The sequence below is a fragment of the Ochotona curzoniae genome, unplaced genomic scaffold, assembly GCF_017591425.1.
Source record: "Ochotona curzoniae isolate NIBS_2020 unplaced genomic scaffold, NIBS_Ocur_1.0 contig_2688, whole genome shotgun sequence".
Classification (NCBI taxonomy): Eukaryota; Metazoa; Chordata; class Mammalia; order Lagomorpha; family Ochotonidae; genus Ochotona; species Ochotona curzoniae.
The window spans coordinates 28,703,589-28,727,815 of NW_024465553.1; the positions used below are offsets into that span (position 1 = coordinate 28,703,589).

General features: G+C 43.1%; 1 protein-coding gene and 1 pseudogene across 5 annotated transcripts in view; one reads left to right on the plus strand and one right to left on the minus strand.

Moving 5' to 3' along the window:
• The window catches only part of RANBP2 (RAN binding protein 2), a 60,562-nt gene that overhangs the window by 13,162 nt on the left and 23,173 nt on the right, over positions 1-24,227 (minus strand). The window contains exons 8-22 of one of the 5 annotated variants that reach the window (XM_040975504.1): positions 20,973-21,060; positions 19,220-19,429; positions 17,456-17,637; positions 17,194-17,369; positions 16,973-17,096; positions 16,135-16,296; positions 15,759-15,896; positions 15,531-15,677; positions 13,956-14,129; positions 13,783-13,866; positions 9,137-9,272; positions 7,878-7,972; positions 5,253-7,085; positions 5,084-5,147; positions 2,255-5,038 (exon numbers count right to left, since the gene is read on the minus strand). In XM_040975504.1, coding sequence (XP_040831438.1) covers positions 2,255-5,038; positions 5,084-5,147; positions 5,253-7,085; positions 7,878-7,972; positions 9,137-9,272; positions 13,783-13,866; positions 13,956-14,129; positions 15,531-15,677; positions 15,759-15,896; positions 16,135-16,296; positions 16,973-17,096; positions 17,194-17,369; positions 17,456-17,637; positions 19,220-19,429; positions 20,973-21,060 — 6,397 coding nt within the window. Of the gene's footprint in view, positions 1-2,254; positions 7,086-7,877; positions 7,973-9,136; positions 9,273-13,782; positions 13,867-13,955; positions 14,130-15,530; positions 15,678-15,758; positions 15,897-16,134; positions 16,297-16,972; positions 17,097-17,193; positions 17,370-17,455; positions 17,638-19,219; positions 19,430-20,972; positions 21,061-24,227 lie in introns of all 5 variants that reach the window. The other 4 variants (XM_040975505.1, XM_040975503.1, XM_040975502.1 and 1 more) reach the window with 4 other exon arrangements.
• LOC121153187 lies at positions 14,195-14,952 on the plus strand (annotated as a pseudogene).

The following is a 24,227-nucleotide window of genomic DNA, read 5'->3' on the forward strand; positions in this document are numbered from 1 at the left end:
TTTTCCTTTTTCATCTGCTTCTCATTTAATATAGCTGCTAGAAAATTAAAAATTAAATACACAGGTCACTTTTCACTTCTATTGGACAACACCGCTCTAGAAAGCTAAAGCCTTTCCTTTCACAACATTAAACTTTCCCCTCTTCTTCACTACCAAGATTTAGTATCAACTTCTAGCTTGGACAACAACTTAACACCATCAAATACAGATTTTTGTTTCAACGCTGCCATTAGCTCATCTTGAGTAAATCTGGCAACCTGCTAAGCCCTTGCCTTTGTCATGTCTAAGGTCTTCATTTCTAAGATGCCATGGAACTACGATACCAGATGCAAACTGTCCTACGAGAACAATGTTGGCAAATTTACTCAAGTCAGCGAGTCTTAACCTAGAATCCACAAACTGTGTCAGTAATTACTCACTTTCCTACTTTGTCTGCCTTTTGACATAATTTCTCAGAATTCAAATTGAGAAAAACGACCCAGGGCCTGGCCTGGTAGCCTAGTGGCTAAAGTCCTCTCCTTACAGGCAACGGGAACCCATATGGGTGCTAGTTTGTGTCCTGGCGGTCCCACTTCCCATCCAGCTCCCTGTTTATGGCCTGGGAAAGCAACCGAGGATGGCCCAGGGCCTTGGGACCCTGCACCCATGTGGGAGACCCAGAGGAGGCTCCTGGCTTCGGATTGGCTGAGCTCTGCCTGCTGTGCCACATAGGGAGTGAACCAGTGGATGGAAGATCTTTCTGTCTCTCCTCCTCTCTGTGTGTTTGACTTTCCAATTTAAAAAAAAAAACAACACTTTAAAAAAAAAAGAATAAAAGACATCAACAGCCACCTTCACTGGTAATAACTAGTGTACTTTAAATCTGAAGGCCTGAGATACCAGACTGCTCTTGTATCTATCACTGTCCTCAGCTGACACACTCGGGCTGTCACTGGACGCCAACGCTAAGTGCTCACTTCTCCAGTCTTGCTCTCGAATGTCTGCAACAGATCTTACTTGCAGCTGCTCCACACTGGCAGCACCGTTTTACGTTTGCAATCAGCAGACATACAAACATACAAGCGATACAATGATGGTTCTTAAAAACGCAGGCTAACTTTCAAATCCAGCGGACAGAAAGTCAGTCGTAAGGGGAAACCGCTCCTGCTGCTGGCAAGCTTGAACACTGACGGCCATTAGTGGCTGAGCACAAGGGTTAGAGAAAGTCTTCGTTAAGCAGAGCTGAGATGATAAAGCGATGAAGTCCAAACACAGCAGAAACAGGAAGTGATGGAAACACAGGAGACCCAAGGAAGCCTTCAGGGTGTCACACCATCACTCTGCTGGGACTGCCGTTCTCCAACATGCACGGTAAGCTCTTAACTACACGCAGCCACAAGTACTTTGCTAAGGACTACCAGGGGGGCTCATTGTATCATACGGAGAATACTATTTCTATACCTTCACTCTCGGGCTGCGAGGAAGGGGTGCTGGTCCAAAAGGCCATGGGATTAGATTTAAAAAGGCTAAAATTAAATCCTAGAAAATAAAGAGCATTCATTCTTGAACATTTTGGGAAACAAATATGATTTCAAAACAGAAAGCCAGCATTTCATTAAACAGTCCTAGCATCTACATAGTGGCTTCATTCTCTTCTCACTTAACAAATGGTGACAAGACTAATCCCTATGATATGCGAACATCTGAAAAATATCATGCTAATAAAAATAAACTGCCTCAACTGGTTAATCCTCCACCTCCAAGAACTGGAACCACATATGAGCCAGTTCAGGTCTCACTGTTCAGGTCCCACTGTTCTGCTTCCCATCCAGCCCCGTTCGTGGCCTAGGAAAGCAGTGGAGGTTGGCCCAAAGCCTTGGGACCCTGCATGTAGGTCAGACATGGAGAAGCAGCTCCTGTTGGGCCCCACTGGCCTTGGCGCCCATTCGGGAAGTGAACCAGCAAATGGAATATCTTTTTCACTGTTTCTCCCCACATCTGTAAATCAGCCTTTACAATAAAAATAAATTTTAAAAAAAGGGGGGGGGGAGATTCTTTTCCTCTGCTTTATATGCTGATCAGTATCTTCCAATAATTGAGCTCTATTAAGTAATGTACACACAACCTCTATTAACATGAAGAAAAACAACTATTTCTTGGGTTCACAAAGCAGTGGTTATAATCTAAACTTGTAATAACAGTACTATTCTACAAAGAATACATAAAGAATATGAAAAGCAAAAAAAAAAAAGAAATGCTTAAACTAGGCACTTACCCTTTTCTGGTGTTTTAAACACGTAACTGGTAGAGGCTTCTTCCTTCGCTATCGACGCAGACAGAGTTCTGGTTTTGCCATCTGAAGGATGTTTGGTGTCCAAGTTCTTTGACAGCTCACGGTTGCTAGGCTCCACCTCCTTTTCAGATCCATTCGGGACTAACGAGTTAGTGTCACTGTTATTTTTCAAAGGTGCATTAAAACTAAATCCAAACAAAGACCCAGTGGCTGAACTATTGCCAAACGCAAAGGGCTTTGATTTTTCACTACTGAAAATGCTTTTAACAGACTCTGAACCAAACACAAACTTGGGAGGGGACACCACAGCCTTTGTTGTGGTTTCGGATATGCTAAGCACTTCTCCGACTTCCGGAGTTGTTTCTGGTACGTCAATACCCTGATTTAAGTCTGTTCTCTCCCGTGTGGTTTCTTCGAACACAGCCACGGCAACCTTGCCACACGGTGACTCTCTGGGAGTGCTGGACCGCGACACGTGTGGCGTCACCAAACACTGTTTTTCTTGTGCTGCTTTTGCTTCATCGAAGATTTTCTTAAATGAGTCTGCCACATCTTGTAGTTTAAAACGGACAGCTAAATGTTCTATTTTTCTTTCACCGTCCGCAAAATCGCAGGCAGTCCACACCCATACTCTTTCTGTCCCCTTCATATTTTGCAAAGTCATATCTGGAGTTATTCTGTGATTGGCACAGAGTTTTAATACCTGGTCCCTTCTCATCACTATACGAACTTGCTTGTTGTCATAATTTTGTAGAATCTTTATGTCGCCAATGCCTCTTTCTTTCCACTGACCAGCACCTTTATCATACCTGTACAGTTTTGCTCTGTGACTGAAAATCACTTGTTCATTTTCCTCACCACTGGAGACCTCAACTAGATCAGGTAGAGGTACAACAGGCTCAAAATACTGTCCATCTCTCTCTTCTTCCTGGGTCACATCGGACTCTTCATCGGTGCCTACCGAAGCCCTGCTCTGATTCAATTTGGCAGGAGATTTAGATGGACTCAAAGCAGACTTAAAACTGAAGTTAAAGCCGGTCGTTGACTCCCCGAAGCGGAAAAGGTTTTTTCTCACGGGGCTGCTTGCCAACGGAGAGGCGTGCACTGAACTGCTACTTACACTGTCATCCAGGGCATCTTCTCTCAAATCATAGTTATCCCACTCCAGGGTGGGCCCGGTGCTTTCAGGATTCGGTTTGACCGTGGTGTCGGAGGCGTTGGCAGGATCTGCTCCTGAACACTTACTCTCTTCCTCACTGACTTTTGCTTGATCATTTGTCAGAAACGTTTTGAAATCTTTCAGTCCACTCTTCATTTCCTCAGCCCTCTGTATTAACTTGGCAGCCCGGCCAGTATCTACAAGTTTATGGGGAGTTTGAAGCGGTATATCCAACAGGAGCCGCTGACACTCCTCAAATTTCTGCTTGAATTCTTCAGCCAGCTCTGGTGTTTTAAATTTTGCTGCCAGCTGCTCGAGTTTGGCATCACCATCCGAGAAATCACTAGCTAACCACATCCATGCTCTGTCGGATCCAGAGAGGGGCTTCAGATTCATTGTGGTTGTTATCCAATGATTAGCACAAACTTTCAGCACTTGTTCTCTTCGCATCAACATTCTTAGTTTTCCGTTCACCTCATTTTTGAGAATTTTTAAATTCCCCAGACCCCTTTCTTTCCACTGACTAATCTCGGCATCAAATCGAAATAATTTCACCCGCTGTGAATACAGAACTTTTTCGTCTTCTTCCCCTGTTACGAGCTCCACCTTCTCGGGCATCTGAACCACCGGCTCGAAGTGGATATCATCACTGTCCTCAGTCTTATAGGCATCGTCATCTTTCTCAAGGTCAGCGGACGTGTCGGCTTTCTCAGCCACTTTCCCACTCTGTGAGGAGAATAACTTTTCTCCAGCACCTAAAAATCCCTTGAAATTGGGGTCTTTTGTGCCAAACTGAAATCCTTCTCCTGAAGTTGATTTTGCAAGATCTGCAAAGGTGAAGGTGCTACTTTTCTGCCCAAAGATCACACCACTATCATTTTTCTGGCTGCTAACATCCTGTGTCTGAGAGCCAGCATCATTTTCGGGGTAGTTTTCCTTCTTCTCTTGATTTCCTTGTTCCTGGATACCAAACTTAAACCCGCCAGCAGATGCAGGAATGGAAAATGTAAATCCTTCTTTTGCTGACTGAGATTCTGTATTAGAACCCTGAAATGTAAATGAAGGTTTCGTTTCTTGATCCACATGTCCAAACTTAAATCCTTGCTCTGTGCTTCCAAATTTAACAGTTTTTTCTGAAAAGTTACTTTTGAATCCTGTTTCCAGCTGACTTACAGAAGAGTCGCTGAACTTTGCTTTAGAGCCCAACGTGGAAGCTGAGGGAGCTTCCGCCACAGGTTTCGCAGTTGGATTAGCTGCATCACAAGCCACACATTTTAAGGAAGAACTTCCATTTCGTACAAAGCAAACGCTGCAATCCCACTCTCCTTCCTTTTTGGTGAACATTCCTTCTAATCCATTCTTTGCAGCCTTGCACATCTCTGAAGAGGCAGGTGCAGGAACAGAAGCAGGCTGATTCTGATTCTTCAGACTCTGACAAGCAACGCAGTTTGTAGCATTTGCTTCATTTCGTACTAAGCACACACTGCAGTCCCACTGGCCCTCCTTCTTGGCGAACATGTCCTCAAACCCACTCTTAGGAGTGGTTGTCTCTGAAATACCAAACTTGAAAGAGGCCGGAGCTGCCTGAGCTGCAGGAGCTGCAGGAGCTGCAGGAGCTGCAGGAGCTGCAGATGGACCCGATTTACTGGGACTCTGACAAGCAATGCATCTTGTAGCATTTGCTTCATTTCGTACTAAGCACACACTGCAGTCCCACTGTCCCTCCTTCTTGGCGAACATGTCCTCAAATCCTTTACTCTGTGGTGCTTTACTTGTCTCTGAAGCACCAAATGTGAAAGAGACAGGTGCTGAAACACAAGCAGGCTGATTCTGCTTCCTTGGGTTCTGACAGCCAGCACACGTTGTAGAGCTCCCTTCATTTCGTGTTGGGCATGAGCTGCAATTCCACTGTCCCTCCTTCATACAAAGCACAGATCTGAAATCACTATTCACAGACTTGGGGAGATCTCCCTGGCCAAATTTAAAGGAAGCCTGATGGACAAACGAAGATCCACTCTTGTTAGCAGGTTTTGTACTCTGGCATGTGGTGCACTCAGATACAGTAGGTTCATTTCTTACTAAGCAAACATTACAATCCCACTGACCTTCTTTCATCGCAGCCATTGATGCAAATCTATCCTGATTGCTTTCTGGGCCAGTTTTAGGAACGGGAACCGTTTCAACTAATGGTGGGCCAAGGAACTCTTTACTGCTTGACTTGAGATTGTGGCATGATACACATTTCTTAAGAGTTGCAGCATTCTTAAAAGAGCAGCTGTTACACTGCCACCAAGACCATTCATTCTTTGCAACTTGAAAATCAAACTTCCTGGTCCCAGCATCTGAGTTACAAATGTCCTTATTGTCATGACTTGTGGAATCTTTTACTAATCTGACAGTCTCACTTGGTGCTGCTGCTGAATTTGTTCCCAAAGCCTTTAAAATGCTCTGGGCCTCTTCAAACTTGCACTTAAAAAGTGCTGCTTCCTCAGGAGTTTTGAATCTGATGGCTAGCTGTTCTGGTTTGGGTGACTCATCTGCATAATCAAGAGCATGCCATACAAAAGATTTGTCGGATGCAGCATTCGGTGTCAATTTCATATCTGGACTAATATAATGATTTGCACAAATTTTCAAAACCTGCTCTCGCCTCATGAGAAGGCGCATTTTACCAGATATTTTATGCCTCAGTATTTTTACATTGCCAATCCCACGTTCCTTCCATTCTTTGGATTCTCCATCAAAACGAAACAACTTGGCACGATTACAAAAGAATTCTTCTTCATCTTCCTCCCCCGTCTTCACATCAACCTTATCAGGAAGAGGAACCACCGGCTCAAAGTGAGGGCCGTCGTCGTCCTCGTCCCCATGCACGCTTCCTGCATCTGGGTCAGGAGTCTTGCTCGCTGGCTCTGGAGCAGGCGACCCAAACAGTGACTTCCCTGCACCATGGAAAGTAAACATTTCATCACTTCGACGGAAACCTGAATTCTTTTGCTGATTTGGCCCCATGTTTTCTGTAAACGAAATTCCAGACACATTTTTGCTTCCAAAATTGAACGCATTTCGAGGTCCAGTGCTTTGATTAGGAGTTGGTTTGTGTCCACTATAGCAATCTCCTTGCAAAGGTTTATCTGAAGTCAGAAGCACTAGAAGCCGCTCACTATTGCTGGAAGATGGTGGAGCAGACTGTGTTACAACCTGAGGGGAAGAAAACGTGAAGTCCCCATCATTTGATTTAAAATTTGAGTTAAACTTGAAAGAAGTTGGTTGTGCTGTATGCGCCGGTGTCGTCAACGGTGGCCTTACCCCTTCACCTTGCGCAGGCTGAACAAAATTTGTTTTTCCAAATTCTATACCCTTGGAGTCTGTAGATCTTGAAGCAGGAGTCGCAACTGGAGGTGGTTTTGTGAAATACCCTGGTTCTGGCAAAGACGGATTAGTGTTTGTCTGCTGAACATTGTAATTAAAATAATCATCACCCCTGGGTGACATAATTCCTGTTGCAGGAGACTCAAAACGCGATGGAGGACCGTACATCTCCTGAGAGAACATACAAGCAGACGAGCTTTGTACCGGCGGTGTGTGCATCTGCTGTGAATATGCATAAATGTGCTGCTGGGGTGGAATCCTGTTCATGCCATAAACTGGACCCTAAAAGAAAAAAAAAGTTGAATATTTTACTGATTGTCTACAAATATATGTAACTGGATACAATCACAGTATCATAAACCTCAAACCTAAGTACTATCAAGTGAAAAACAATCTTCAGGGTACACAGAGCATCGTTAAGAAACGACCACATTTTACTTAACGCTTAACAAAGCTATCATCTTACAAAACTACCTCTGCAGTAACTCATAGAGCAAGTATGTTGATTTATAAACAATTTGCCAAAAAATGTTAACAATAACGATAACAATGATGAACACTAACATTTAGTGAGCATATATTAACATACCAAGCTAGGCACAGTTCTAAGGACATCAGATACAGCTTTTTAATATTCTCAAAAACTCTATACAGAAAGGTTAGGAAATCTACTCAAGGTCAAACTAAGCAGAAACACAAAGGTCTAAACGGACTCAACCCTCAAAGCCCGCACATTCAACTACTACTGCAACGTTGCAGCTTAATTGCTAATGCAGCCTCATTAGCACAAAAAGTACTTATCACACAGTGCTTTAGAAAAAACACTAATCGTATTTCTGTCAAACAGAACTGTTCGTAACTCAAAACTATCACCATTCGCATTTTTTCAATATTCTAAATATTTAAATTTATGCTAACAATGTTACTCAAAATTGTGTAACTTTTGTATTTGGAGAGATTTCTAAAATATCCTCATATTCAGTGACATAAGTTTGAAACCTGAATTTATTTTTTTGAAAGGAGCTTAATTTAAAAGGTGATACTTAGAAAAGAATAAATTATGCCTTTTGTTACCTTTGTGGGAGTAACATTAGCTGCTGGCCTGAGAAGATACTGGGAATTATACGCTGGTGACTGACCATAATACACTGAAGGACCAGAAGTTGAAACTAAAGAAAAAGAAAAAGCATTACACAGGTAGCATTATCCATGTAAGAACTGGAAGCACAAAAGCAACAGAAATCAAACAGAGTGTTAACTACGTATGCTTCTAATTTTCGCACATCAGTATAAACCGTAACAGCGATTACGAAATCGGAAAGCCTGGAAAATATCGTTAAATGACATAAAGAATAACAGAACGACAGTAAAATGGCCAACAAAGTTAAATACTTAAGGGCATTTAAGAAGAAATCAACAAAACAGTTGGCTCTATTTTCTAAGAGAAAGATCAGCAGAATGCAGAATCAAAATCATGATCAACACCAGAACAAAGGAGGATTCAAGGAACCAAATCTATCTCAAGGACCGCTTTCTGAAGCACGTCCTGAAAATCTGCCAAATTGAGAGGTAGTTTTTATACACTAACACTACTGCAGAAAACATTAAGACGAAAAATCAGCTGATAAATTGCAGAAAAGATATAACACAAAACATGCTTCTCTGCTGTGTACATTCATCTTATACCAAGAATAATTAGTAGCTTTAGCTCATTAAGTATTTACTGTATGTTATAATAAAATGAGCGTACCTCCTCACATATGCACTAATACTCCCAGTAATTACATGCGGGAAGTACCTCCACATTCCAGATATTAACCAAAGTTAGGTAGAGAAAAAGTTCTAAAAAATAAAAACTGTTCCCTGTATACAGTCATAATGCAAAATATTTTCAAAATAAATTGTAAAATAAAATTGCAAAATTGCAAAAAACTATTTATCTGCCTCTATACAGCCCAACAGTGATTTCCCAGAAGTTAAAATTCTCAATCAGGCATGTCCTTAGTACCTAACATTATTCTTCAACTTAAGGAGAGAACCCCTCGTCGGATCCACCTTATCACTGCTGCTTGGCCTTCTGGCCAAGATCAAGTGCAGATCTGCCTTATCTGAGATGTTACTAAGGCAGTTACTTTTAGCCTTCCATACAAGTGAGAGATAAGCTTAGTTTCCCTCTGCTTTATTAATACCAAAACCAGCTTTCTACTAAATAACATACACAGAGAGAAATTTACATGTATAAAAACAAACACATATATAGACTAGTTCTCTTGCGTGAACAGGGTGAGTAAACTCAACCTCACCAAGCTAGGCTTATCCAGCTGCCTGCTCACCTGTCAATGAAGCTCCAGGAAAAGTCTGTGATCCCTGAAAACCATCAGGCACCGAGTCTGGTCCATAATTCTCTGTGGGCCAACGATGAGGAGATGCTGAATTACTGCTATTTAGTTTCAGTTCCTGCATTTCTTTCTATTGGAAGAAAGTAATTTTAAACATTTAATTATACCCAAAACAGTACTAAGGGAAACAACAAAATATTCTAAACGTAACTCGTGGCCTAGTGCTTGCTCGGGCTCTACACCCTGCTTCTGAATCCAGCTTTCCTGCACACGCCCATGTGGACGGGCCACAGGAGAAGATGGCTCAAGTGATGGTGGTCCTCACCACTCATACAGGAGACCCAGACTGAGCTCCCAGTTTCAGGCTTCCCACTCAACTCAAATTTCAATCACTTCAGGTATTCACTGAGAAAACTCAAAATCAGAAGCTCTGTCTCTTAAACGAAACAAGAAAAACAAATCCTTGATTATATCTTTTAAGAGATTCTACTTTCCAAACCAATCCAAGTGCAAGAACACTATCTTTGGGGTTGGAGCTGTGGGGCAGTGCTGTGCTTCCACCTGCAGCACCAGCACCCGCACGCGAGCGTTGGCTGGAGCCTTGGCCTTCCCCTTTTGCTCCAGCTTCCTACCGATGGCTTGCAGAAGCAGCTGAAGACGGCCCAAACTCTCAGGACTCAGGAACTACGTTGAGAGACCCAGGAAAGAGCCAGGTTCCTGGCTTGAGCCTGATCCATCCCCAGCCAGTGCAGCCATCTAGGAGTTAAATCAAAAAATGGAAGATCTCTCCCCTTCACCTCCACTTTCTGTAGCTCTGCCTTTTTCTTCTTATTCTGCTTCTTAAGATTTATCTATTTTTATTAAAAAGTCAGGAATACAGAGAGGAGAGACACAGAGGAAGATGATTCACTCCTCAAGTGAGCACAACAGCCTGTGCTGCGCCAATCCAAAGCCAGGAGCAAGGAACTTCTTCCGGGTCTCCCACGCGGGTGCAGGGTCCCAAGGCTTTGGGCCGTCCTCCACTGCTTTCCCAGGCCACAGGCAGGGAGCTGGATGGGAACTTGAGCCGCCGGGATTAGAACCAGCGCCCATATGAGATCCCGGCGTGTTCAGGGAGGGACTTTAGCTGCTAGGCCACACCACACCAGGCCCAGCTCTGACTTTTTAAAGAAACTAACTTTTAAGGAAAAAGAACAACTTAAAAAGTAAAGATCCACGCATTCCTGGCTTCTGATAACTATCTTCTCTAGTTTACGTAGTTTTCAACACTCCAGATCACTCCCACAGGTCAGCTTCTCACTTGTTCATACACACGTATGCATTATCCAACACTCACAAAGCAATGCTCTTCACTCTCAAAACAAAAACTGAAAACTAAAAATGAAAGGAAAGAGGGAAGAAAAGATGGGGGGAGGGAAGGAAGGCAGGCAGGCTGGTTAAATGTATGAGAAGATGGACACGCTTACACTAATTGGACATTTTACAATCTACACGAGTATTGTAAAATTCTACAGTATTCCATAAAAATGCACAATCTTTGTGTTAGACAGAAAATTTGTATCAATTGTTTTAAATGAGAAAAAGAGGTGCAGGAATGAATTGCACAGCCGGAATCTGAAACCAGTCTGACTCAAAAAATGTTTTTCTAATACTGCGTTGCTTCCCAAACAACATACCACAGACACTGCCCTCTTAAAGTGTTTGTGTATCTGCTAGATTCTCTCCTACTTAACAGACAACTAAATGCTAACACTCTACCCAACCCCAATATCTACAAAAAGTCTTTTTTTTTAAGATTTATTATTATTATTTATTTATTGGAAAGGCGGATATAAAGGGAGGAGAGACAGAGAAGAAGATCTTCCGTCCGATGATTCACTCCCCAAGTGAGCACAACGGCCGATGCTATGCCGATCCGAAGCCAGGAGCCTCTTCTGGGTCTCCCATACGGGTGCAGGGTCCCAAAGCTTTTGGGCCGTCCTCGACTGCTTTCCTGGGCCACAGGCAGGGAGCTGGGTGGGAAGTGGTGCTGCCGGGATTAGAACCGGCGCCCGTATGGGATCCCGGGCGTGCAAGGCGAGGACTTAACCACTGCGCCACCGCGCCGGGCCCTACAAAAACAGTCTTTTAAAAAAGTCACTTGTGCCCAGCATCAGGGCATAAAAGGCCAAGCTTCTACCTGTGGCACTGAGATATCATTTGGGTCCAACTCTTGTGCTGGCATCTCTTCCTCCGATCCTGGTAGAGCAGCCGAGGATGGCCAGATCCTTGGGCCGCTCCCTGCATCCACACGAGAGGATCAGCTGGGTTAACTTGGGCTTTAACGCCCATGGATATATGCAAGAACTGAATGGGATATGGGACACATTGGACCATCCTGCTGCACTTACAGACATGCACAGGAACCAGGGATGGTTGTGAGCCTAGTAAGGGTTACTGGGGGTCACTCCAACTAGTCTGAAGCTCCCACTGGTGGACATGAGGGCTGAGTGTGTGGTAGGCAGAGTTAGGCTGGGCCGCAGCATCCACTGCTTTGTGCATGCGATGGGGCTGGGGACAGACTGACCTGGTGACTGCAACCACCTGTGTGTACAGAGCGTAGGCTGATGGGGGTGATGGTCTGAGCAGGACCCCACACTGGCTGGCACAAGCAGGAGTTAGATTATGGTCACCTCTAGTGAGGTTTCTCTGGGGATCCCTCAACTGGATCATTGAACTCAGAACTCCAGCCACAGTGAAAACCACAGGCTATGCGGTTTGCCTGTGGAGTGCATGCATCAGAACTGGTCTCCACGGTTGTAGAGGCTTGTATGATAGTCGGCACACCCAGATGTTCATGGGGGACACGATAAATCAGTTTATTGAGGTTTGCAGAGGGTATCTCTTACCATGGAAAGCAAAACAAACTGGACAGCTCACCCGACGAGTATCTGGGAGAACAGACTCTAAGGTGCACTCTGTCAGCCAATGGACCTTGGAATTATTTTATTAACCTTGCAGCAATGAAATCAACAGCATCTCAGAACTAACAAAACCACTTAAGCGAGCCTGGTGGTGTGGCCTAGCGGCTAAAGTCCTTGCCTTAAATGCGCCAGGGTCCCATATGGGCACAGGTTCTAATCCCAGCAGCTCCACTTCCCATCTAGCTCCCTGCTTGTGGCCTGGAAAAGCAGTTGAGGATGGCCCAAAGCGTTGGGACCCTGAACCCATGTGGGATACCCAGAAGTAGTTCCTGGATCTTGGCTTAGGATCGGCATAGGATCAGCCATTGCGCTCACTTGGGGAGTGAATCATCGGACAGAAGATCTTCCTGTCTCTCCTCTCTGACTTTCCAATTAAAAAAAAAAAAAAAAAAAAAAAACCCAACCACTGCAGCAGTATCCTCAGAACATGCTCTACAAAGGGGACGGACCATGGCATCCCATCGGTGGCCTTCCCCCATCGTGGCTGGGCTGCTCAAAGTGGCTCTCTCCCCTCCTGTCTCCACTTTCCCAAAACACCAGAAGAGAAAAGAGAAACTGGAGACAGTGTGTCAACCACTCTCCCGAATTTCTCGACGTTCCCCACCCTAACTGCTGGTCCACATGGGCATGCATTTCTCTCAACTATGTAAACATCATCAAAAATAAAACAACAACAAGTTTATTATTTAAAAAAAAAAAGTTTTGAAATTAAAAAAAACTGAGGGAGCTTGGAACTTGGAGCAGGCCAGACTAGCACTACCCCCCAGCTCCTTGCCAGCCAGCATAGACGCTGTTTGCTGCTGCTCACGCGCAGGTACAAACCATACACAATGGGGCTTCACACTGCCCTGCCTCAGAGCAGTAAGGTATACTCACCACATGCGTTCCTCGCACTGTGTTACAGCAGCTAATGTACACTGACCACAGATGCTCCTTGCCAATATGTTAAAGACACACCTCCGGATCGTGAGATCTCAGTGTCTTGTTCTTTCTACCAATGCCTCTGTTCGTTACTTCAATAAAACTGCACCTCTACCGTCACCACTGTGTCTTGTCTCATAAACTGTCACTGGTACCAGGACATGACTGTGAACTCACCTCATTTGTGTTCCTGCAATACTGCCACATAGGACTTGCGTGGGGGTACATTTACAAGTTTTAGTACATTAGTTACTGCTAAACAAGTATAGAAAACCTATTGGTACTTCCAATTCAAAATAAGTAAAGTTCCTTTAAACACAATGGTAGAAAATCTTGTGTAACTATATGCCAAATTCATTCAAGTGTTATACAAAGGTAAAAAGGCTTTTTGAAACAGATCATTTTTCATTCCTAACTACAGGTTTAACACACGTTGCATCAAAAGTCAATCTGAGAGTTGAATTAACAGAGCAAGTTACAATTAGTATGTAATTCAACCCAGACACTTAAGAATGTCATCCGTGCCAGGACCTATGCCATGTTTTACATAAATAAAAGTGTATCTACCTTTGGAAATTCCCGTTTGTGGAAAAGAAACACGTGTAATTTCAGAAAGTGGTACTTAACACACAGCTGCAACTTTAACTTCTTAGGCATAGAAGGGAGAACCTTTTGACCAGTTTTTAAAAGGCAGAGGAAAGGCCCAAGGAAGGCTCTCTGACTATGGGACACAATGACAGGAATCAAGTCACTTACCTTGATGTCCTCTACTTGTTGGCAGATCTTTTTCAGCAAGAAATTTTGATCTTCCGCCCACTGAGGTGGTGTTTTGGGAGAATACTTAAAAAAAATAAAAAATTGAACAGCAGGTATTTAAAATCTCCAAAACAGAAATATATGCCACTGTAATTAATTAATTTTCGACTTACCTTGTAGCTTTTATTAGGTGAAAGAGAAAATAAGGGCGATGGTGTGGAGTGTTTGACCTCTGAATCCATACTTCGTAAACCATTTTTATAATAAGCACCTCCTTCGCTGTAGTCTGCAAGCTGCTGCATGACTGAGTTGAGCATCTCTCTGACGGACTCCAGAGGCACAGGCAACTGAAAACACAAGGCAGTAACTAAGACATCTAATCCGCAAAACTCTAAGAGAAGTAACTTTAAAAATGATTACAAAGACTTTATCCAAAAAATTCAGTTAATTTTTTTTCTCACTTCTACGAAATACAAACTGCTGTCTGCTGTGACTGGCCCCCAGGCTGTGAAGGGGATGTGTGGCACCGTGAAAGCTGCGGGGGCCAGGCGGCCATCGAGAACCCCAACGTGTGCCTATGCCTTGCGATGCTGCTACCACGGCAGGGTCTGCTACCACCAGCAGCCTGATGGTGAGGGCTCCAGCCAGGGCTGGGGATGGTGAGGGCTCCAGCCAGGGCTGGGGACGGGCAGGCAGGCGGTGGTGGGGAAGGAGGGCATCGGTTCAGCTTCACACCACCTTCTTCTGGTAGAAAATATGCGCAGGAAGCACACGTGGGCGCTGGGCTGGATGTGGGCAGGCCTCCTTTTCCTGATCTGCATCATCTGCCTGTTCTGGTGAGTGGGGGAGCTGGGCCAGTGAGGCGTGTGGGGCACGTGGGGCAGGGGCAGGGGCAGCCAGGCCCAGAGGGAGGTTTGGCAGAGATCCTACCATCTCTCGCTCCCTTCCTGCAGATGGGCCAAACGCCAAGACATGCTGCACCTGCCCGTCTTCCTGCAAGGCAAATGTGACCTGTCTAGGATGGTCTCACTGCTGTCCAAGGAACAGGCCAGCGAGAAGACGACGCCGGCGGGCACCCCCTTGCCTGTGGAGGGGGACGCTGCGGGCACGGAAGGGGAGAACACCATGGAAGGCAGCGAGCAAATGGAAGGGGGAAAGGATGAAGATTAGGGGTACCCCCTATGTTCATGCCCCAGCTGCTCCTCTTCAATCCAACTCCCTGCTTACTGGGAAAGCAGCGAAGGATGGTTCAAGTCCTTGGGCCTCTACAGCTACACTGCAGGTCCCAAGAAGCTCCTGGCCTCAGTCTGGCTCAGCTCTGGTCAAGGACTGAACCGTGAGTAGTGAAGAGAGGACAGAAGATCTCTCTGTCTCTTCCTATCTGTAAATCTGCCTTCCCAATAAAAACAAATGTTAAAAAAAAAATAAGCTAAAAAAAAAAAATTAGTCCTGAGTTTATGTTTGTTTTGATTACAATGGCTAAGGTTAAAAAAACATTTTTTTGATGACATTCTATGTTAGAAGTTTTTCTAATTCTACAAGTACTTTGGTAAAAATATACATAGATTCCCGAAAGAGAATGAGCAAAATTAAGGCAAACCAACAAAGCAAACCAAGAATTTTCATTTCTTCTATGCCTTAACAACAAGGTACTATTTTTGAGATTAACAAAATATAAAACCAAGGCAAAAGACGCCAATCACCCAAGTCACTAATACAAGGAAGTGCAGACAAGAACCTCAACTTACTTTTCGGGCCACTGAAAGATCTAAGTCAGTCTCATCTATAATCTTTATCAGGTAGTCCCTGCTCTTTCTCAGACAATTTTTGCATTCTTCTTGTTCTTCGGGAGAAAGGCCATCACTTTCAATGTCTTCTGCTTTCCTGTGAAAAATCTACACAGAGTAGTTTTATGAAACACGTTGCTAAGTCAACAACAAAAAAAATCTTTTAATTCAATTAACACATCTACTTACCAGTGCAAGATTCCAATAAGAAAAAACATTTTTCATCGATTCAAAAGCAGCCACAGCCTCTTCCACATTTCCATTAACTAAATCTAATACAGCAAAGGCCATGTGTGCCTCCTCTTCGTGTTCACCAATTTCAGATGCCTAAACACAGTTAACAGTTTTTAGTCAAACCGTTTCGACTCAGAGTATCAAATACAAATGATTTTCCAAAGACTTTTTATAATGTGATGAGATTCATTACTCTTCTGTCATAGGTTATTTGTGACAGTGGATTTAGAAAGGCAGGCTACCATTACATAGCAAGGCAATTCATCTAAATACTTTCCATTTCTTCATTTACAAACTGGAAATCCATAACAAATTCACAAGGGACTCTTACTGGAATGTCGGCACTATGAAAATGCTTAAACAGAGGATCCACAGGTTCAGGAATACTGTTGTTCTTCCTGATTGTCTTCAACAAAGGCAAAACTTTTTTCCAGTAATGAACGCTTCTGCCTATGTAATCCCGCTGATCATAAAAGGAATTAAGGTTGCTGGCCTAAAATGGAAAAAGTTACAAGCGCACAATCTTAACGAACACATGTGATTAGACTTTAAAACTCATTTACAGCAAATGGCTCAACTCCCAGTCCAAATCAAATGGAACCTTTACAATCCCTTATAGGGCCAGTGCCCCAGGACCCAATGCGCGTACTAGGTCAGGTACCAGATGCTGCACTTCTGACCTAGCTCCGCACTAACGTGATTGGGAATACAGCAAACATCGTGGCCCACCCACATGGAAGACGCTCCTGGATCAGGACGGGCCTACTGCAGCCACTGCAATCCTCAGGGGAGTGCACTAATGCGTGGGTATCTATCTCTCTCCCTAATTCTACTGTTCAGACAAACAAATCTTTTTAAAAAGTGGGTTTTTTCTTTTTCTTTTTTAATGTAAAAATCAATACTCAACAACCCAAATGCTGGAATAACAACCTTAATATCAGCAGTCAAGGCAGATCCAACATTTAAGACGTTTTGAGATACTACCTAAAGAGACAGCCCAATTTAGTCTGGATGAAAAAGCTTTAGGTGATATTTTGATCGAAGTGCTAATCATGTATAATTAATCTCACCAGTAAAGAGACATCAAATATTCAAGACGAGTAACATCCTTACTCGCAACGTCCTTAATTAACTTCACCATACGTAAGTTTTCAGTTTTGCGCGCTCACCGTTTTCTGAAGGCATTTTGCCCAATATACAAGCAGAGACGGGTGAAGACCGTGTTTTTCCTGGCCTCTTAGGGTGTGTATTTCATGCTGAACCAGAAGTCGTAATTTTGCTGAAGTTCCAGGTCTAAAAAAAAAATGTGATGTAATAAAATCTCTTTAAAAATACACAGTTGAACACTTACGTAAGTAAGTTAGAAGAATACTTTTAGATTGCTACTTACGTTGCCTTTCTGTGAATTAGATTACCAACTGCATCCCACCAAGATTTCTGCCTCTCTGTACAAAGCTGTTTACACACAGGAAGTGGCAAGCATAGAGGCTGGTAGGAGCTGTGGTGAGAACTAGATTTCTCCTTTAATTGTAAGTGGCTGGTATATATTACTCCAAGTAAAAATACCTGTATTATATAAAGAAAATGTAAGTTAAGTATGAAAAAAAGGAAGTAAAATTCACAATGTTCAGCTTGCTAAAATCTTTGCTTACTTCGAGATCTAAAATACATATGGATTCAGGCGTGTTAGTGTCAAGCCTTGATGTTTCCTGGGGCAGATGATGAAAAAGCTGCTTCAGCCATTTTCGAATTGCAGGTAAGCTAGGCAATGAAGCCCACTGTAAGCCAAGCCAGGTAAGGTGCTGAAGACTGCCATTGTGTGCTCGCACGGCACCTGAAAATAAAAAGGGGAAAGTGGCTCAAGGCTTCAGAAATCTTCACCATACCTTTAGTTCTGTCAAAACAACTCACAATAAAGGTGTCTTAGTTAGGGGTCAGTGCTGCAGCACGGTGGGTAAAACCAACGCCTGCGATGCCAGCACTTCACATGGGTGCCAGCCTCAATTCAGGCTGCTCCACTTCCAATCAGCACCTTCCCGATGAGCCTGGGGGCAGAAGACGGCTCAAGCCGGGCCTCAGCATCTACATGGAGACCAGGAAGCAGCTCTGGGCTACCTGCTTTAGTCAGGCCCAGCCCCAGCAGCTGCTGCCATACAGAGAGCGAACCAGTGGAGGGGAGATCGCTGTCTCTCCCAGTCTCTCTGTAACCCTTTCAAATAAATCAATGTTTTTCTAAAGGCGGGAAAGGAGGAATTTCTCAATTTGCTTTGCTACATTAGACCTGAGGAGAAGTTTATGATAAGCAAAAATCTTTTTTTTTTTTTTTAGTTTTTAGTTTATTTTTATTGGAAAGGCAGATATACAGAGAGGAGAGACAGACAGGAAGATCTCCTGTCCGATGATTCATTCCCCAGGCGACCACAACGGCTGGAGCTGAGCCAATCCGAAGCCAGGAGCCTCTTCTGGGTCTCCCACGCGGGTGTAGGATCCCAAGTCTTTGGGCCGTCCTCGACTGCTTTCCCGGGCCACAGGCAGGGAGCTGGATGGGAAGCGGGGCTGCCGGGATTAGAACCGGTGCCCATATGGGATCCCGGGCATGCAAGGCGAGGACCTTAACCACTGTGCCACCGCGCTGGGCCCGATAAGCAAAAATCTTACACTCTTACTAAACGCTTTGCCATTTTATATATATAAACTTACAGTTTGGAGAGACAAAGCGTGTACAATAACTTTCATTCACTGGTTCATTTCCCAAATACCCAAAAAGTAGGCTCCAAATGACTGACAAGAACCCAGTAACCTGAGCCACCATCACTGCCTTCCAGACTCAACCTTAACAGGAAGCTGCACTGAGGAGCCAGAGCCAGAGACTCCATTCACGCACTCAATGCAGGACACACGCATCCTAACCAGCGGCTTCACCGCAAGCTCGAGTGCCGGTCCTCACAGCAATGTTCTTCTTAACTACAAGCAATGACCAAAAGTAATGACCAAAAGCAAATTCTACTTAACCCATTAAGTCCCTAATTTTCAATTCTGCAAATATTTCAATCTATTTCAAAGTTTCAAAGCCATTTCAAACTTACGGTAAGTGGTGTATATACTGCTGAATCCATCTTTTTAGATTTTTTACATTTAGACAGGATAAAGGGACATGCTTAAGTAAAAAAATATATATACTACAATTAAAAGTGATACTTGGTGGGACAGAATTCATGAAAGACAAACCACACATATTTAGAACAACAACAAAAACATGTCAGATGACATGCACCAGTGCCCTCCAACGCCCCTCAAAAAACAAAACGCATCCTGAACAGATTACTGAAAACATCAGGTCAGCATTCTGAAGTGATGAGAGCATGGGTGACTGACTGCTTTTCCTCCTAATCTTTTAAAAAAATGTTTCAACTCACCAACATCATATCTGGCCAATTCATCCGACTCCGGCGACTGCAGGTCAACGTTTCCAATATCATCATTACCAAGGAAAGATTTATCCTTAGATGACTGACTAGAAAACAGAGCATCATATAAAGCCGACTGTCCACTTTTATTAGCAAAAGATTCTACAATCTCTTTTAAAAAATCTTGTTTTCCATGACTTAAGTTTAGCAACATGTGTCCTGAAAAACAAAATAAATCATTTCCATGATTCAAAAAGATACAGCCTATGATTAGTTATATAGCCCAACTGCTCAGCCACACACCCAAAGCGGTGATACCCTCCAATCTAACTCCAGGCCCAAGCCACAATGCACACGTGTGTGCTTACAGAAACGAACACATGCACGCTGAAGAAAAACAGGTGGACAGGAAGAGACGTGTGTGAAAAATGCCCAAAGTGTATCGTTTCAATGGGAAACTCTAGAATGAATGCAGCCATACTACAGCAAGATCAGGTTCTCATTCTCTCATCTTAGACACGGGTTTCTAAGCCTGCCTGGATCAGAACCTTCCTTGAAACAGCTTTTAACAATACTTATTTCCAGGCCCTACCTGCCAGATTTTTATCCCACTGATTTGGAATGAGGAACCTATTTTAAAACCATTCCTGGCATAAAACAATTATATATGTTACAATGTGAACCCTGAAAAGATACTGAAAGAAATCAGTTACAATGGAACATATTATTTTGATTATTTTTATATAATGTCCAGGTAAGGCAAACTTTAACAGTGGATTCTGAAGGGCTATTGTATTGTATTGTATTGTATTGTGTACTAAGTGTTCTACGGAATTTCAATATAGGAAGATGAGACATAAAAAATTCAGAAAATGACTGTAATGATAATTGCTGAATTCTAAGTATAATAAAATAAAACCACTGATCTATTTTAAGCAGGTGAATTATTTGGTATGTGAATTAAATCTTAGGCAGAAGTTAATTATATTAGCTTGGTCATCACCATTTGTTATCTCTTAGAAAACTTGAACACTTCAATTGAAAAACAAAAAACACAGTTGATTTTACCAACTGTGACCCCGGCACAGGCACTGTGACAAACCTGGGAAGGCAGAAGGAACACGGGCTGGAAGTGTAACTCCTACCAACAGGCAGGTTGGTACACAGGTTTTGGGACACAGGAATAACAGGAACTGACAGAACAGTCACCCGCTCTTTATGGAATTTACTCAAATCTCCACCCAAAACACCTCTCTACAGAAAGAAAATTTCCTTAGTTGATTTCTGTCATCACTACCTAACTGTCCTAGAAGTGCTTCCTTAGCAAAATTACAGATACGTAACAGATCTGCAAGATCCATCCAGAAAACCAGCACTGGGAATAAAAACCCACAAGTGTAACAGGCCAGGAGAACTGAGTAATAATAATAGATATTAGCACATCTATTCTCTCTCAGTATGTTCTCAACTCTCCAAAGGGAGAGACCTGCATTTTCTTTATCTCATGTTAAACTACTGAAAAAATAATTATCCCTAGTTCACAAAGTACTTTGAAACACTTGAAATGAATACTTTTACAGCTACATAAAAAGGAAATTAAGGAGTTACTGCTATCTTATCAATCACATATATAATCCTTTCCATACTGATCACCCTCTTCTAGCAAGGGGAAAGAGGCAATTGTACCATCTCCTGGAGAGACTTATCGTCAGCCGCACCCTGAAAGAAGCTGTCACCTTTTTTTCTTACTCAGTACTGTTACCTGATTGGCTCAGTCGGTCACAGGCCATCATTTCCAGCAGATTGTGTCCAGCTTCTCCTTTTATTAATTTAATCTTTGGTCTGGGAACCTGCCAATTTTAGAATCAAAAATCTTTACTGGAGGATACCTATATTTCTACCAGATGTTTCTTTCTACTACAATGTACTTCTTGGATAGCAAACAGTTAACCAGTCATGAAACTCAATTGGAAAGCAATGACAAAAGCTGACGAATAAAGAAAGCTGTATAAGCTACAAGCAATGTATACAGAGAGCACTTCTGAGAAGATCTTTGTCCTAAAAGCTCACTCAGGAAAATGGAGACTTGGAGTACTTTTCTGCCTTGCAATGACAGAACAGACATCGACTTGCTTTTGAAAGCATAGCTGGAAACACCACATGCAGACGGCGCATTTCAAGAGTACGTAGATAACCACATTATCACCGGCATAAACTCGGCCAACTGAAAGAGTAAATGCACTTCCGGTCCCATCCAATGCAGAAAAGCTGGAGTGATGAGCAAATAGAACAGTGCAAGGAAGACATGAAAACTGCCTTCGGGTACTAACAAAATTGTTTTGTGAAAGCACTAAGACTTTTTTAAGTTAGCATCAAGGGAAAACAAGTCCAACAAACAGTAGCTCAAGTATTTTTACTCCACAGAAAAAGGCACACAAAAAAATCTAATTATCTTTAGGCACACTGGACTAACTTGAAAAGTATTAAATGCTCACCACCAAATACATTCTTACAGGCAACGAACAGGGTACCAAACAGGGTACCCTAACAGAACTTTCAAATGTTTCACTATAATCTTGAAATACAGCAACTATAAAAGCACAGATGCATGCTGATCCGGCATTCCTTCATGTAGCTAATCTATCACTTTTATGTGAAATGGCTCAGGTTATTCACTACTGAACCATCTGAAGTAGGACAACAGAGACAAGCAAAAACAAATTATGGTGTGGGGCGCTGCTTTAAGAAATCCACCCACACAGCATCCATCCAGATAACAGAACAACATGTGAACTAATAAAAATCATCTTATTTAAAATACATGCCATGGAAATCAATCAAAATATAAACAATTCAACGTTAAGGATGTTTCCTACCTATTAACAGTACGTGTGTATGTCAGGGTGTGTAGTATCTTATAAAGCATGTTACATGTCTTGAAGAACTCACATGAAAGTAATTAACATTAGTTTTTCCAGGCAGGGAGTAAATGACTAGTGATAAGGAAGGAATTTTCACAATATCCTTGTGTACTGATAGAATTTTTAAATCGTGTATACATTAGTTCCTTTTCAATGTTATCAGTTTTCCAAATAAGTCATTGTAAATCTAAAAACTTTAACTTGCACTCTGAAACAATCATCTGACCTATCCTTTCACCCATGAGCATTCTCAAAATGAAGTTAAGCTTTATCATGTGTAATTATCAAAAGAACACACAGGGGCCGGCCTGGGGCCACGGTGCTGAAAGCTAATGAATGCTCCAGCGTAGGGCTGGCATCCCATTTGGGTGCCAGCGAGCACTGTTCCTGCCCCGGCTGCTGCACTTCCGATCCAGATCCCTGCTTTTGGCCTGGGAAAGCTGTGAAGGATCGCTCAAGTCCTGGGGCCCCTGCAGTCATGAGAGAGAGCTGAAGAAGCTCCAGGGTCCCAGTTACACACCGGCCCAGCTCTGGCCATGGCAGCTATTTGGAGAGTGAACCAATGGTGGAAGATCTCCATCTCCACCCCTTCCTAACTTCCACTTTCAAGTAAAATAAATTAATAATTAAACATGAACACAAAGAAAATAAATGTAGCATTCCATCTTTCAAATTGACCTCAATTCGTAAATTTGACCTTTTGAAAAAAAAGTTCTGCTATTTGAAAGGTAGGATTACCAAGATGAAATGATCTTCCATCAGCTGGTTCAGTCTCCACAGGGTCAGGACCACACTCCTACAGGGATCAACCAGCTAGGCCATGTGCCACTGCCCTTCCATGAGTATTAATAGGAAGACTGGCAGTAGAGCAGCGAGGGCTTGAACTGGGGCATATATGAGATGACAACACCACAGGCAGCAAATTAAGCCAGTACGCTACAAGATCGATTCCAAATTGGATCACTTTCACACAATAATCCAACAGCTCAATTCATGATCACTTAATTAGTTATGAATCCAATTCCCTCAGACATCATTCCCTCAACTTATGAAAAAGTTTAAAGACTCATTAAATGCCTACCTAATGAGCCTTGCAGAGTGGTATGCAATGTTAATCCTCCACCTGGAGCACCAGCATCTCATGAGGGCATCACTTCCTGTCCTGGCTGCACTACTTCCACTTCAGCTCCCTGCTCACAACTTTGGAGGGGAGCAGAGGCTCAGGTCCGTGGGCCTCGATATCCACATAGGACCCTGAAAAGCTCCTGGTTCCCAACCCAGGATCATCTCAGCTCAGCTCAATACAGTTATTTGGAATGAACCAGCAGATGGAAAACCTCTTTCTGTCCCTCCTTTTCTCATTAAAATCTGCTTTTCAAGCAAAAATAAATAAATCTTAAAAAAAAAAAATCGGGCCTGGCATGGTAGCCTAAACAGCTAGAGTCCTTGCCTTGCATGTACCTAGATCCCATATGGGTGCGGGTTCTAATCCCGGCAGCCCTGCTTCCCATCCCACTCCCTGCTTGTGGCCTGGGAAAGCAGTCAAGAAAGGCCCTGCACCCACATGGAAGACCTGGAAGAAGCTCCTGGATCCTGGCTTCAGATTGGCTCAGCTCCAGCCATTGCAGCCGCTTGAGGAGTGAATCATCGGACAGAAGATCTTCCTCTCTGTCTCTCCTCCTGTCTGTATATCTGACTTGCTAATAAAAAGAAAATGAAATCTTAAAAAAAAAAAAAAAAACTAGCTAAAATATACATATAGTTACTAGAACCACACCATTTCCCTGATCAAAGTCCAAAAACCATAGCAGAAAACAGCCGGACTGCTTGGCAAGTACTCCAAGTATCAGACACAAATGAGCTTTTACACTTATAATACCTTGATGATTAAGCTTTAAAACAAACTAGTTATATAAAGTCAAAGTCTCTAAGATGTTTTCCACATACATGTGGGAGTTGAAGACTAAGGACGCTGCCGACGTGGCACTGTGGGGTAAGCCATCGCCTGCAACATCAGAGATCCCGTATTGGAACAGCTATTTGAGTCCTCGCCGCTCCACTATTGATTCAGCTTCCTCTCAGTGCGCCTGGGAGGC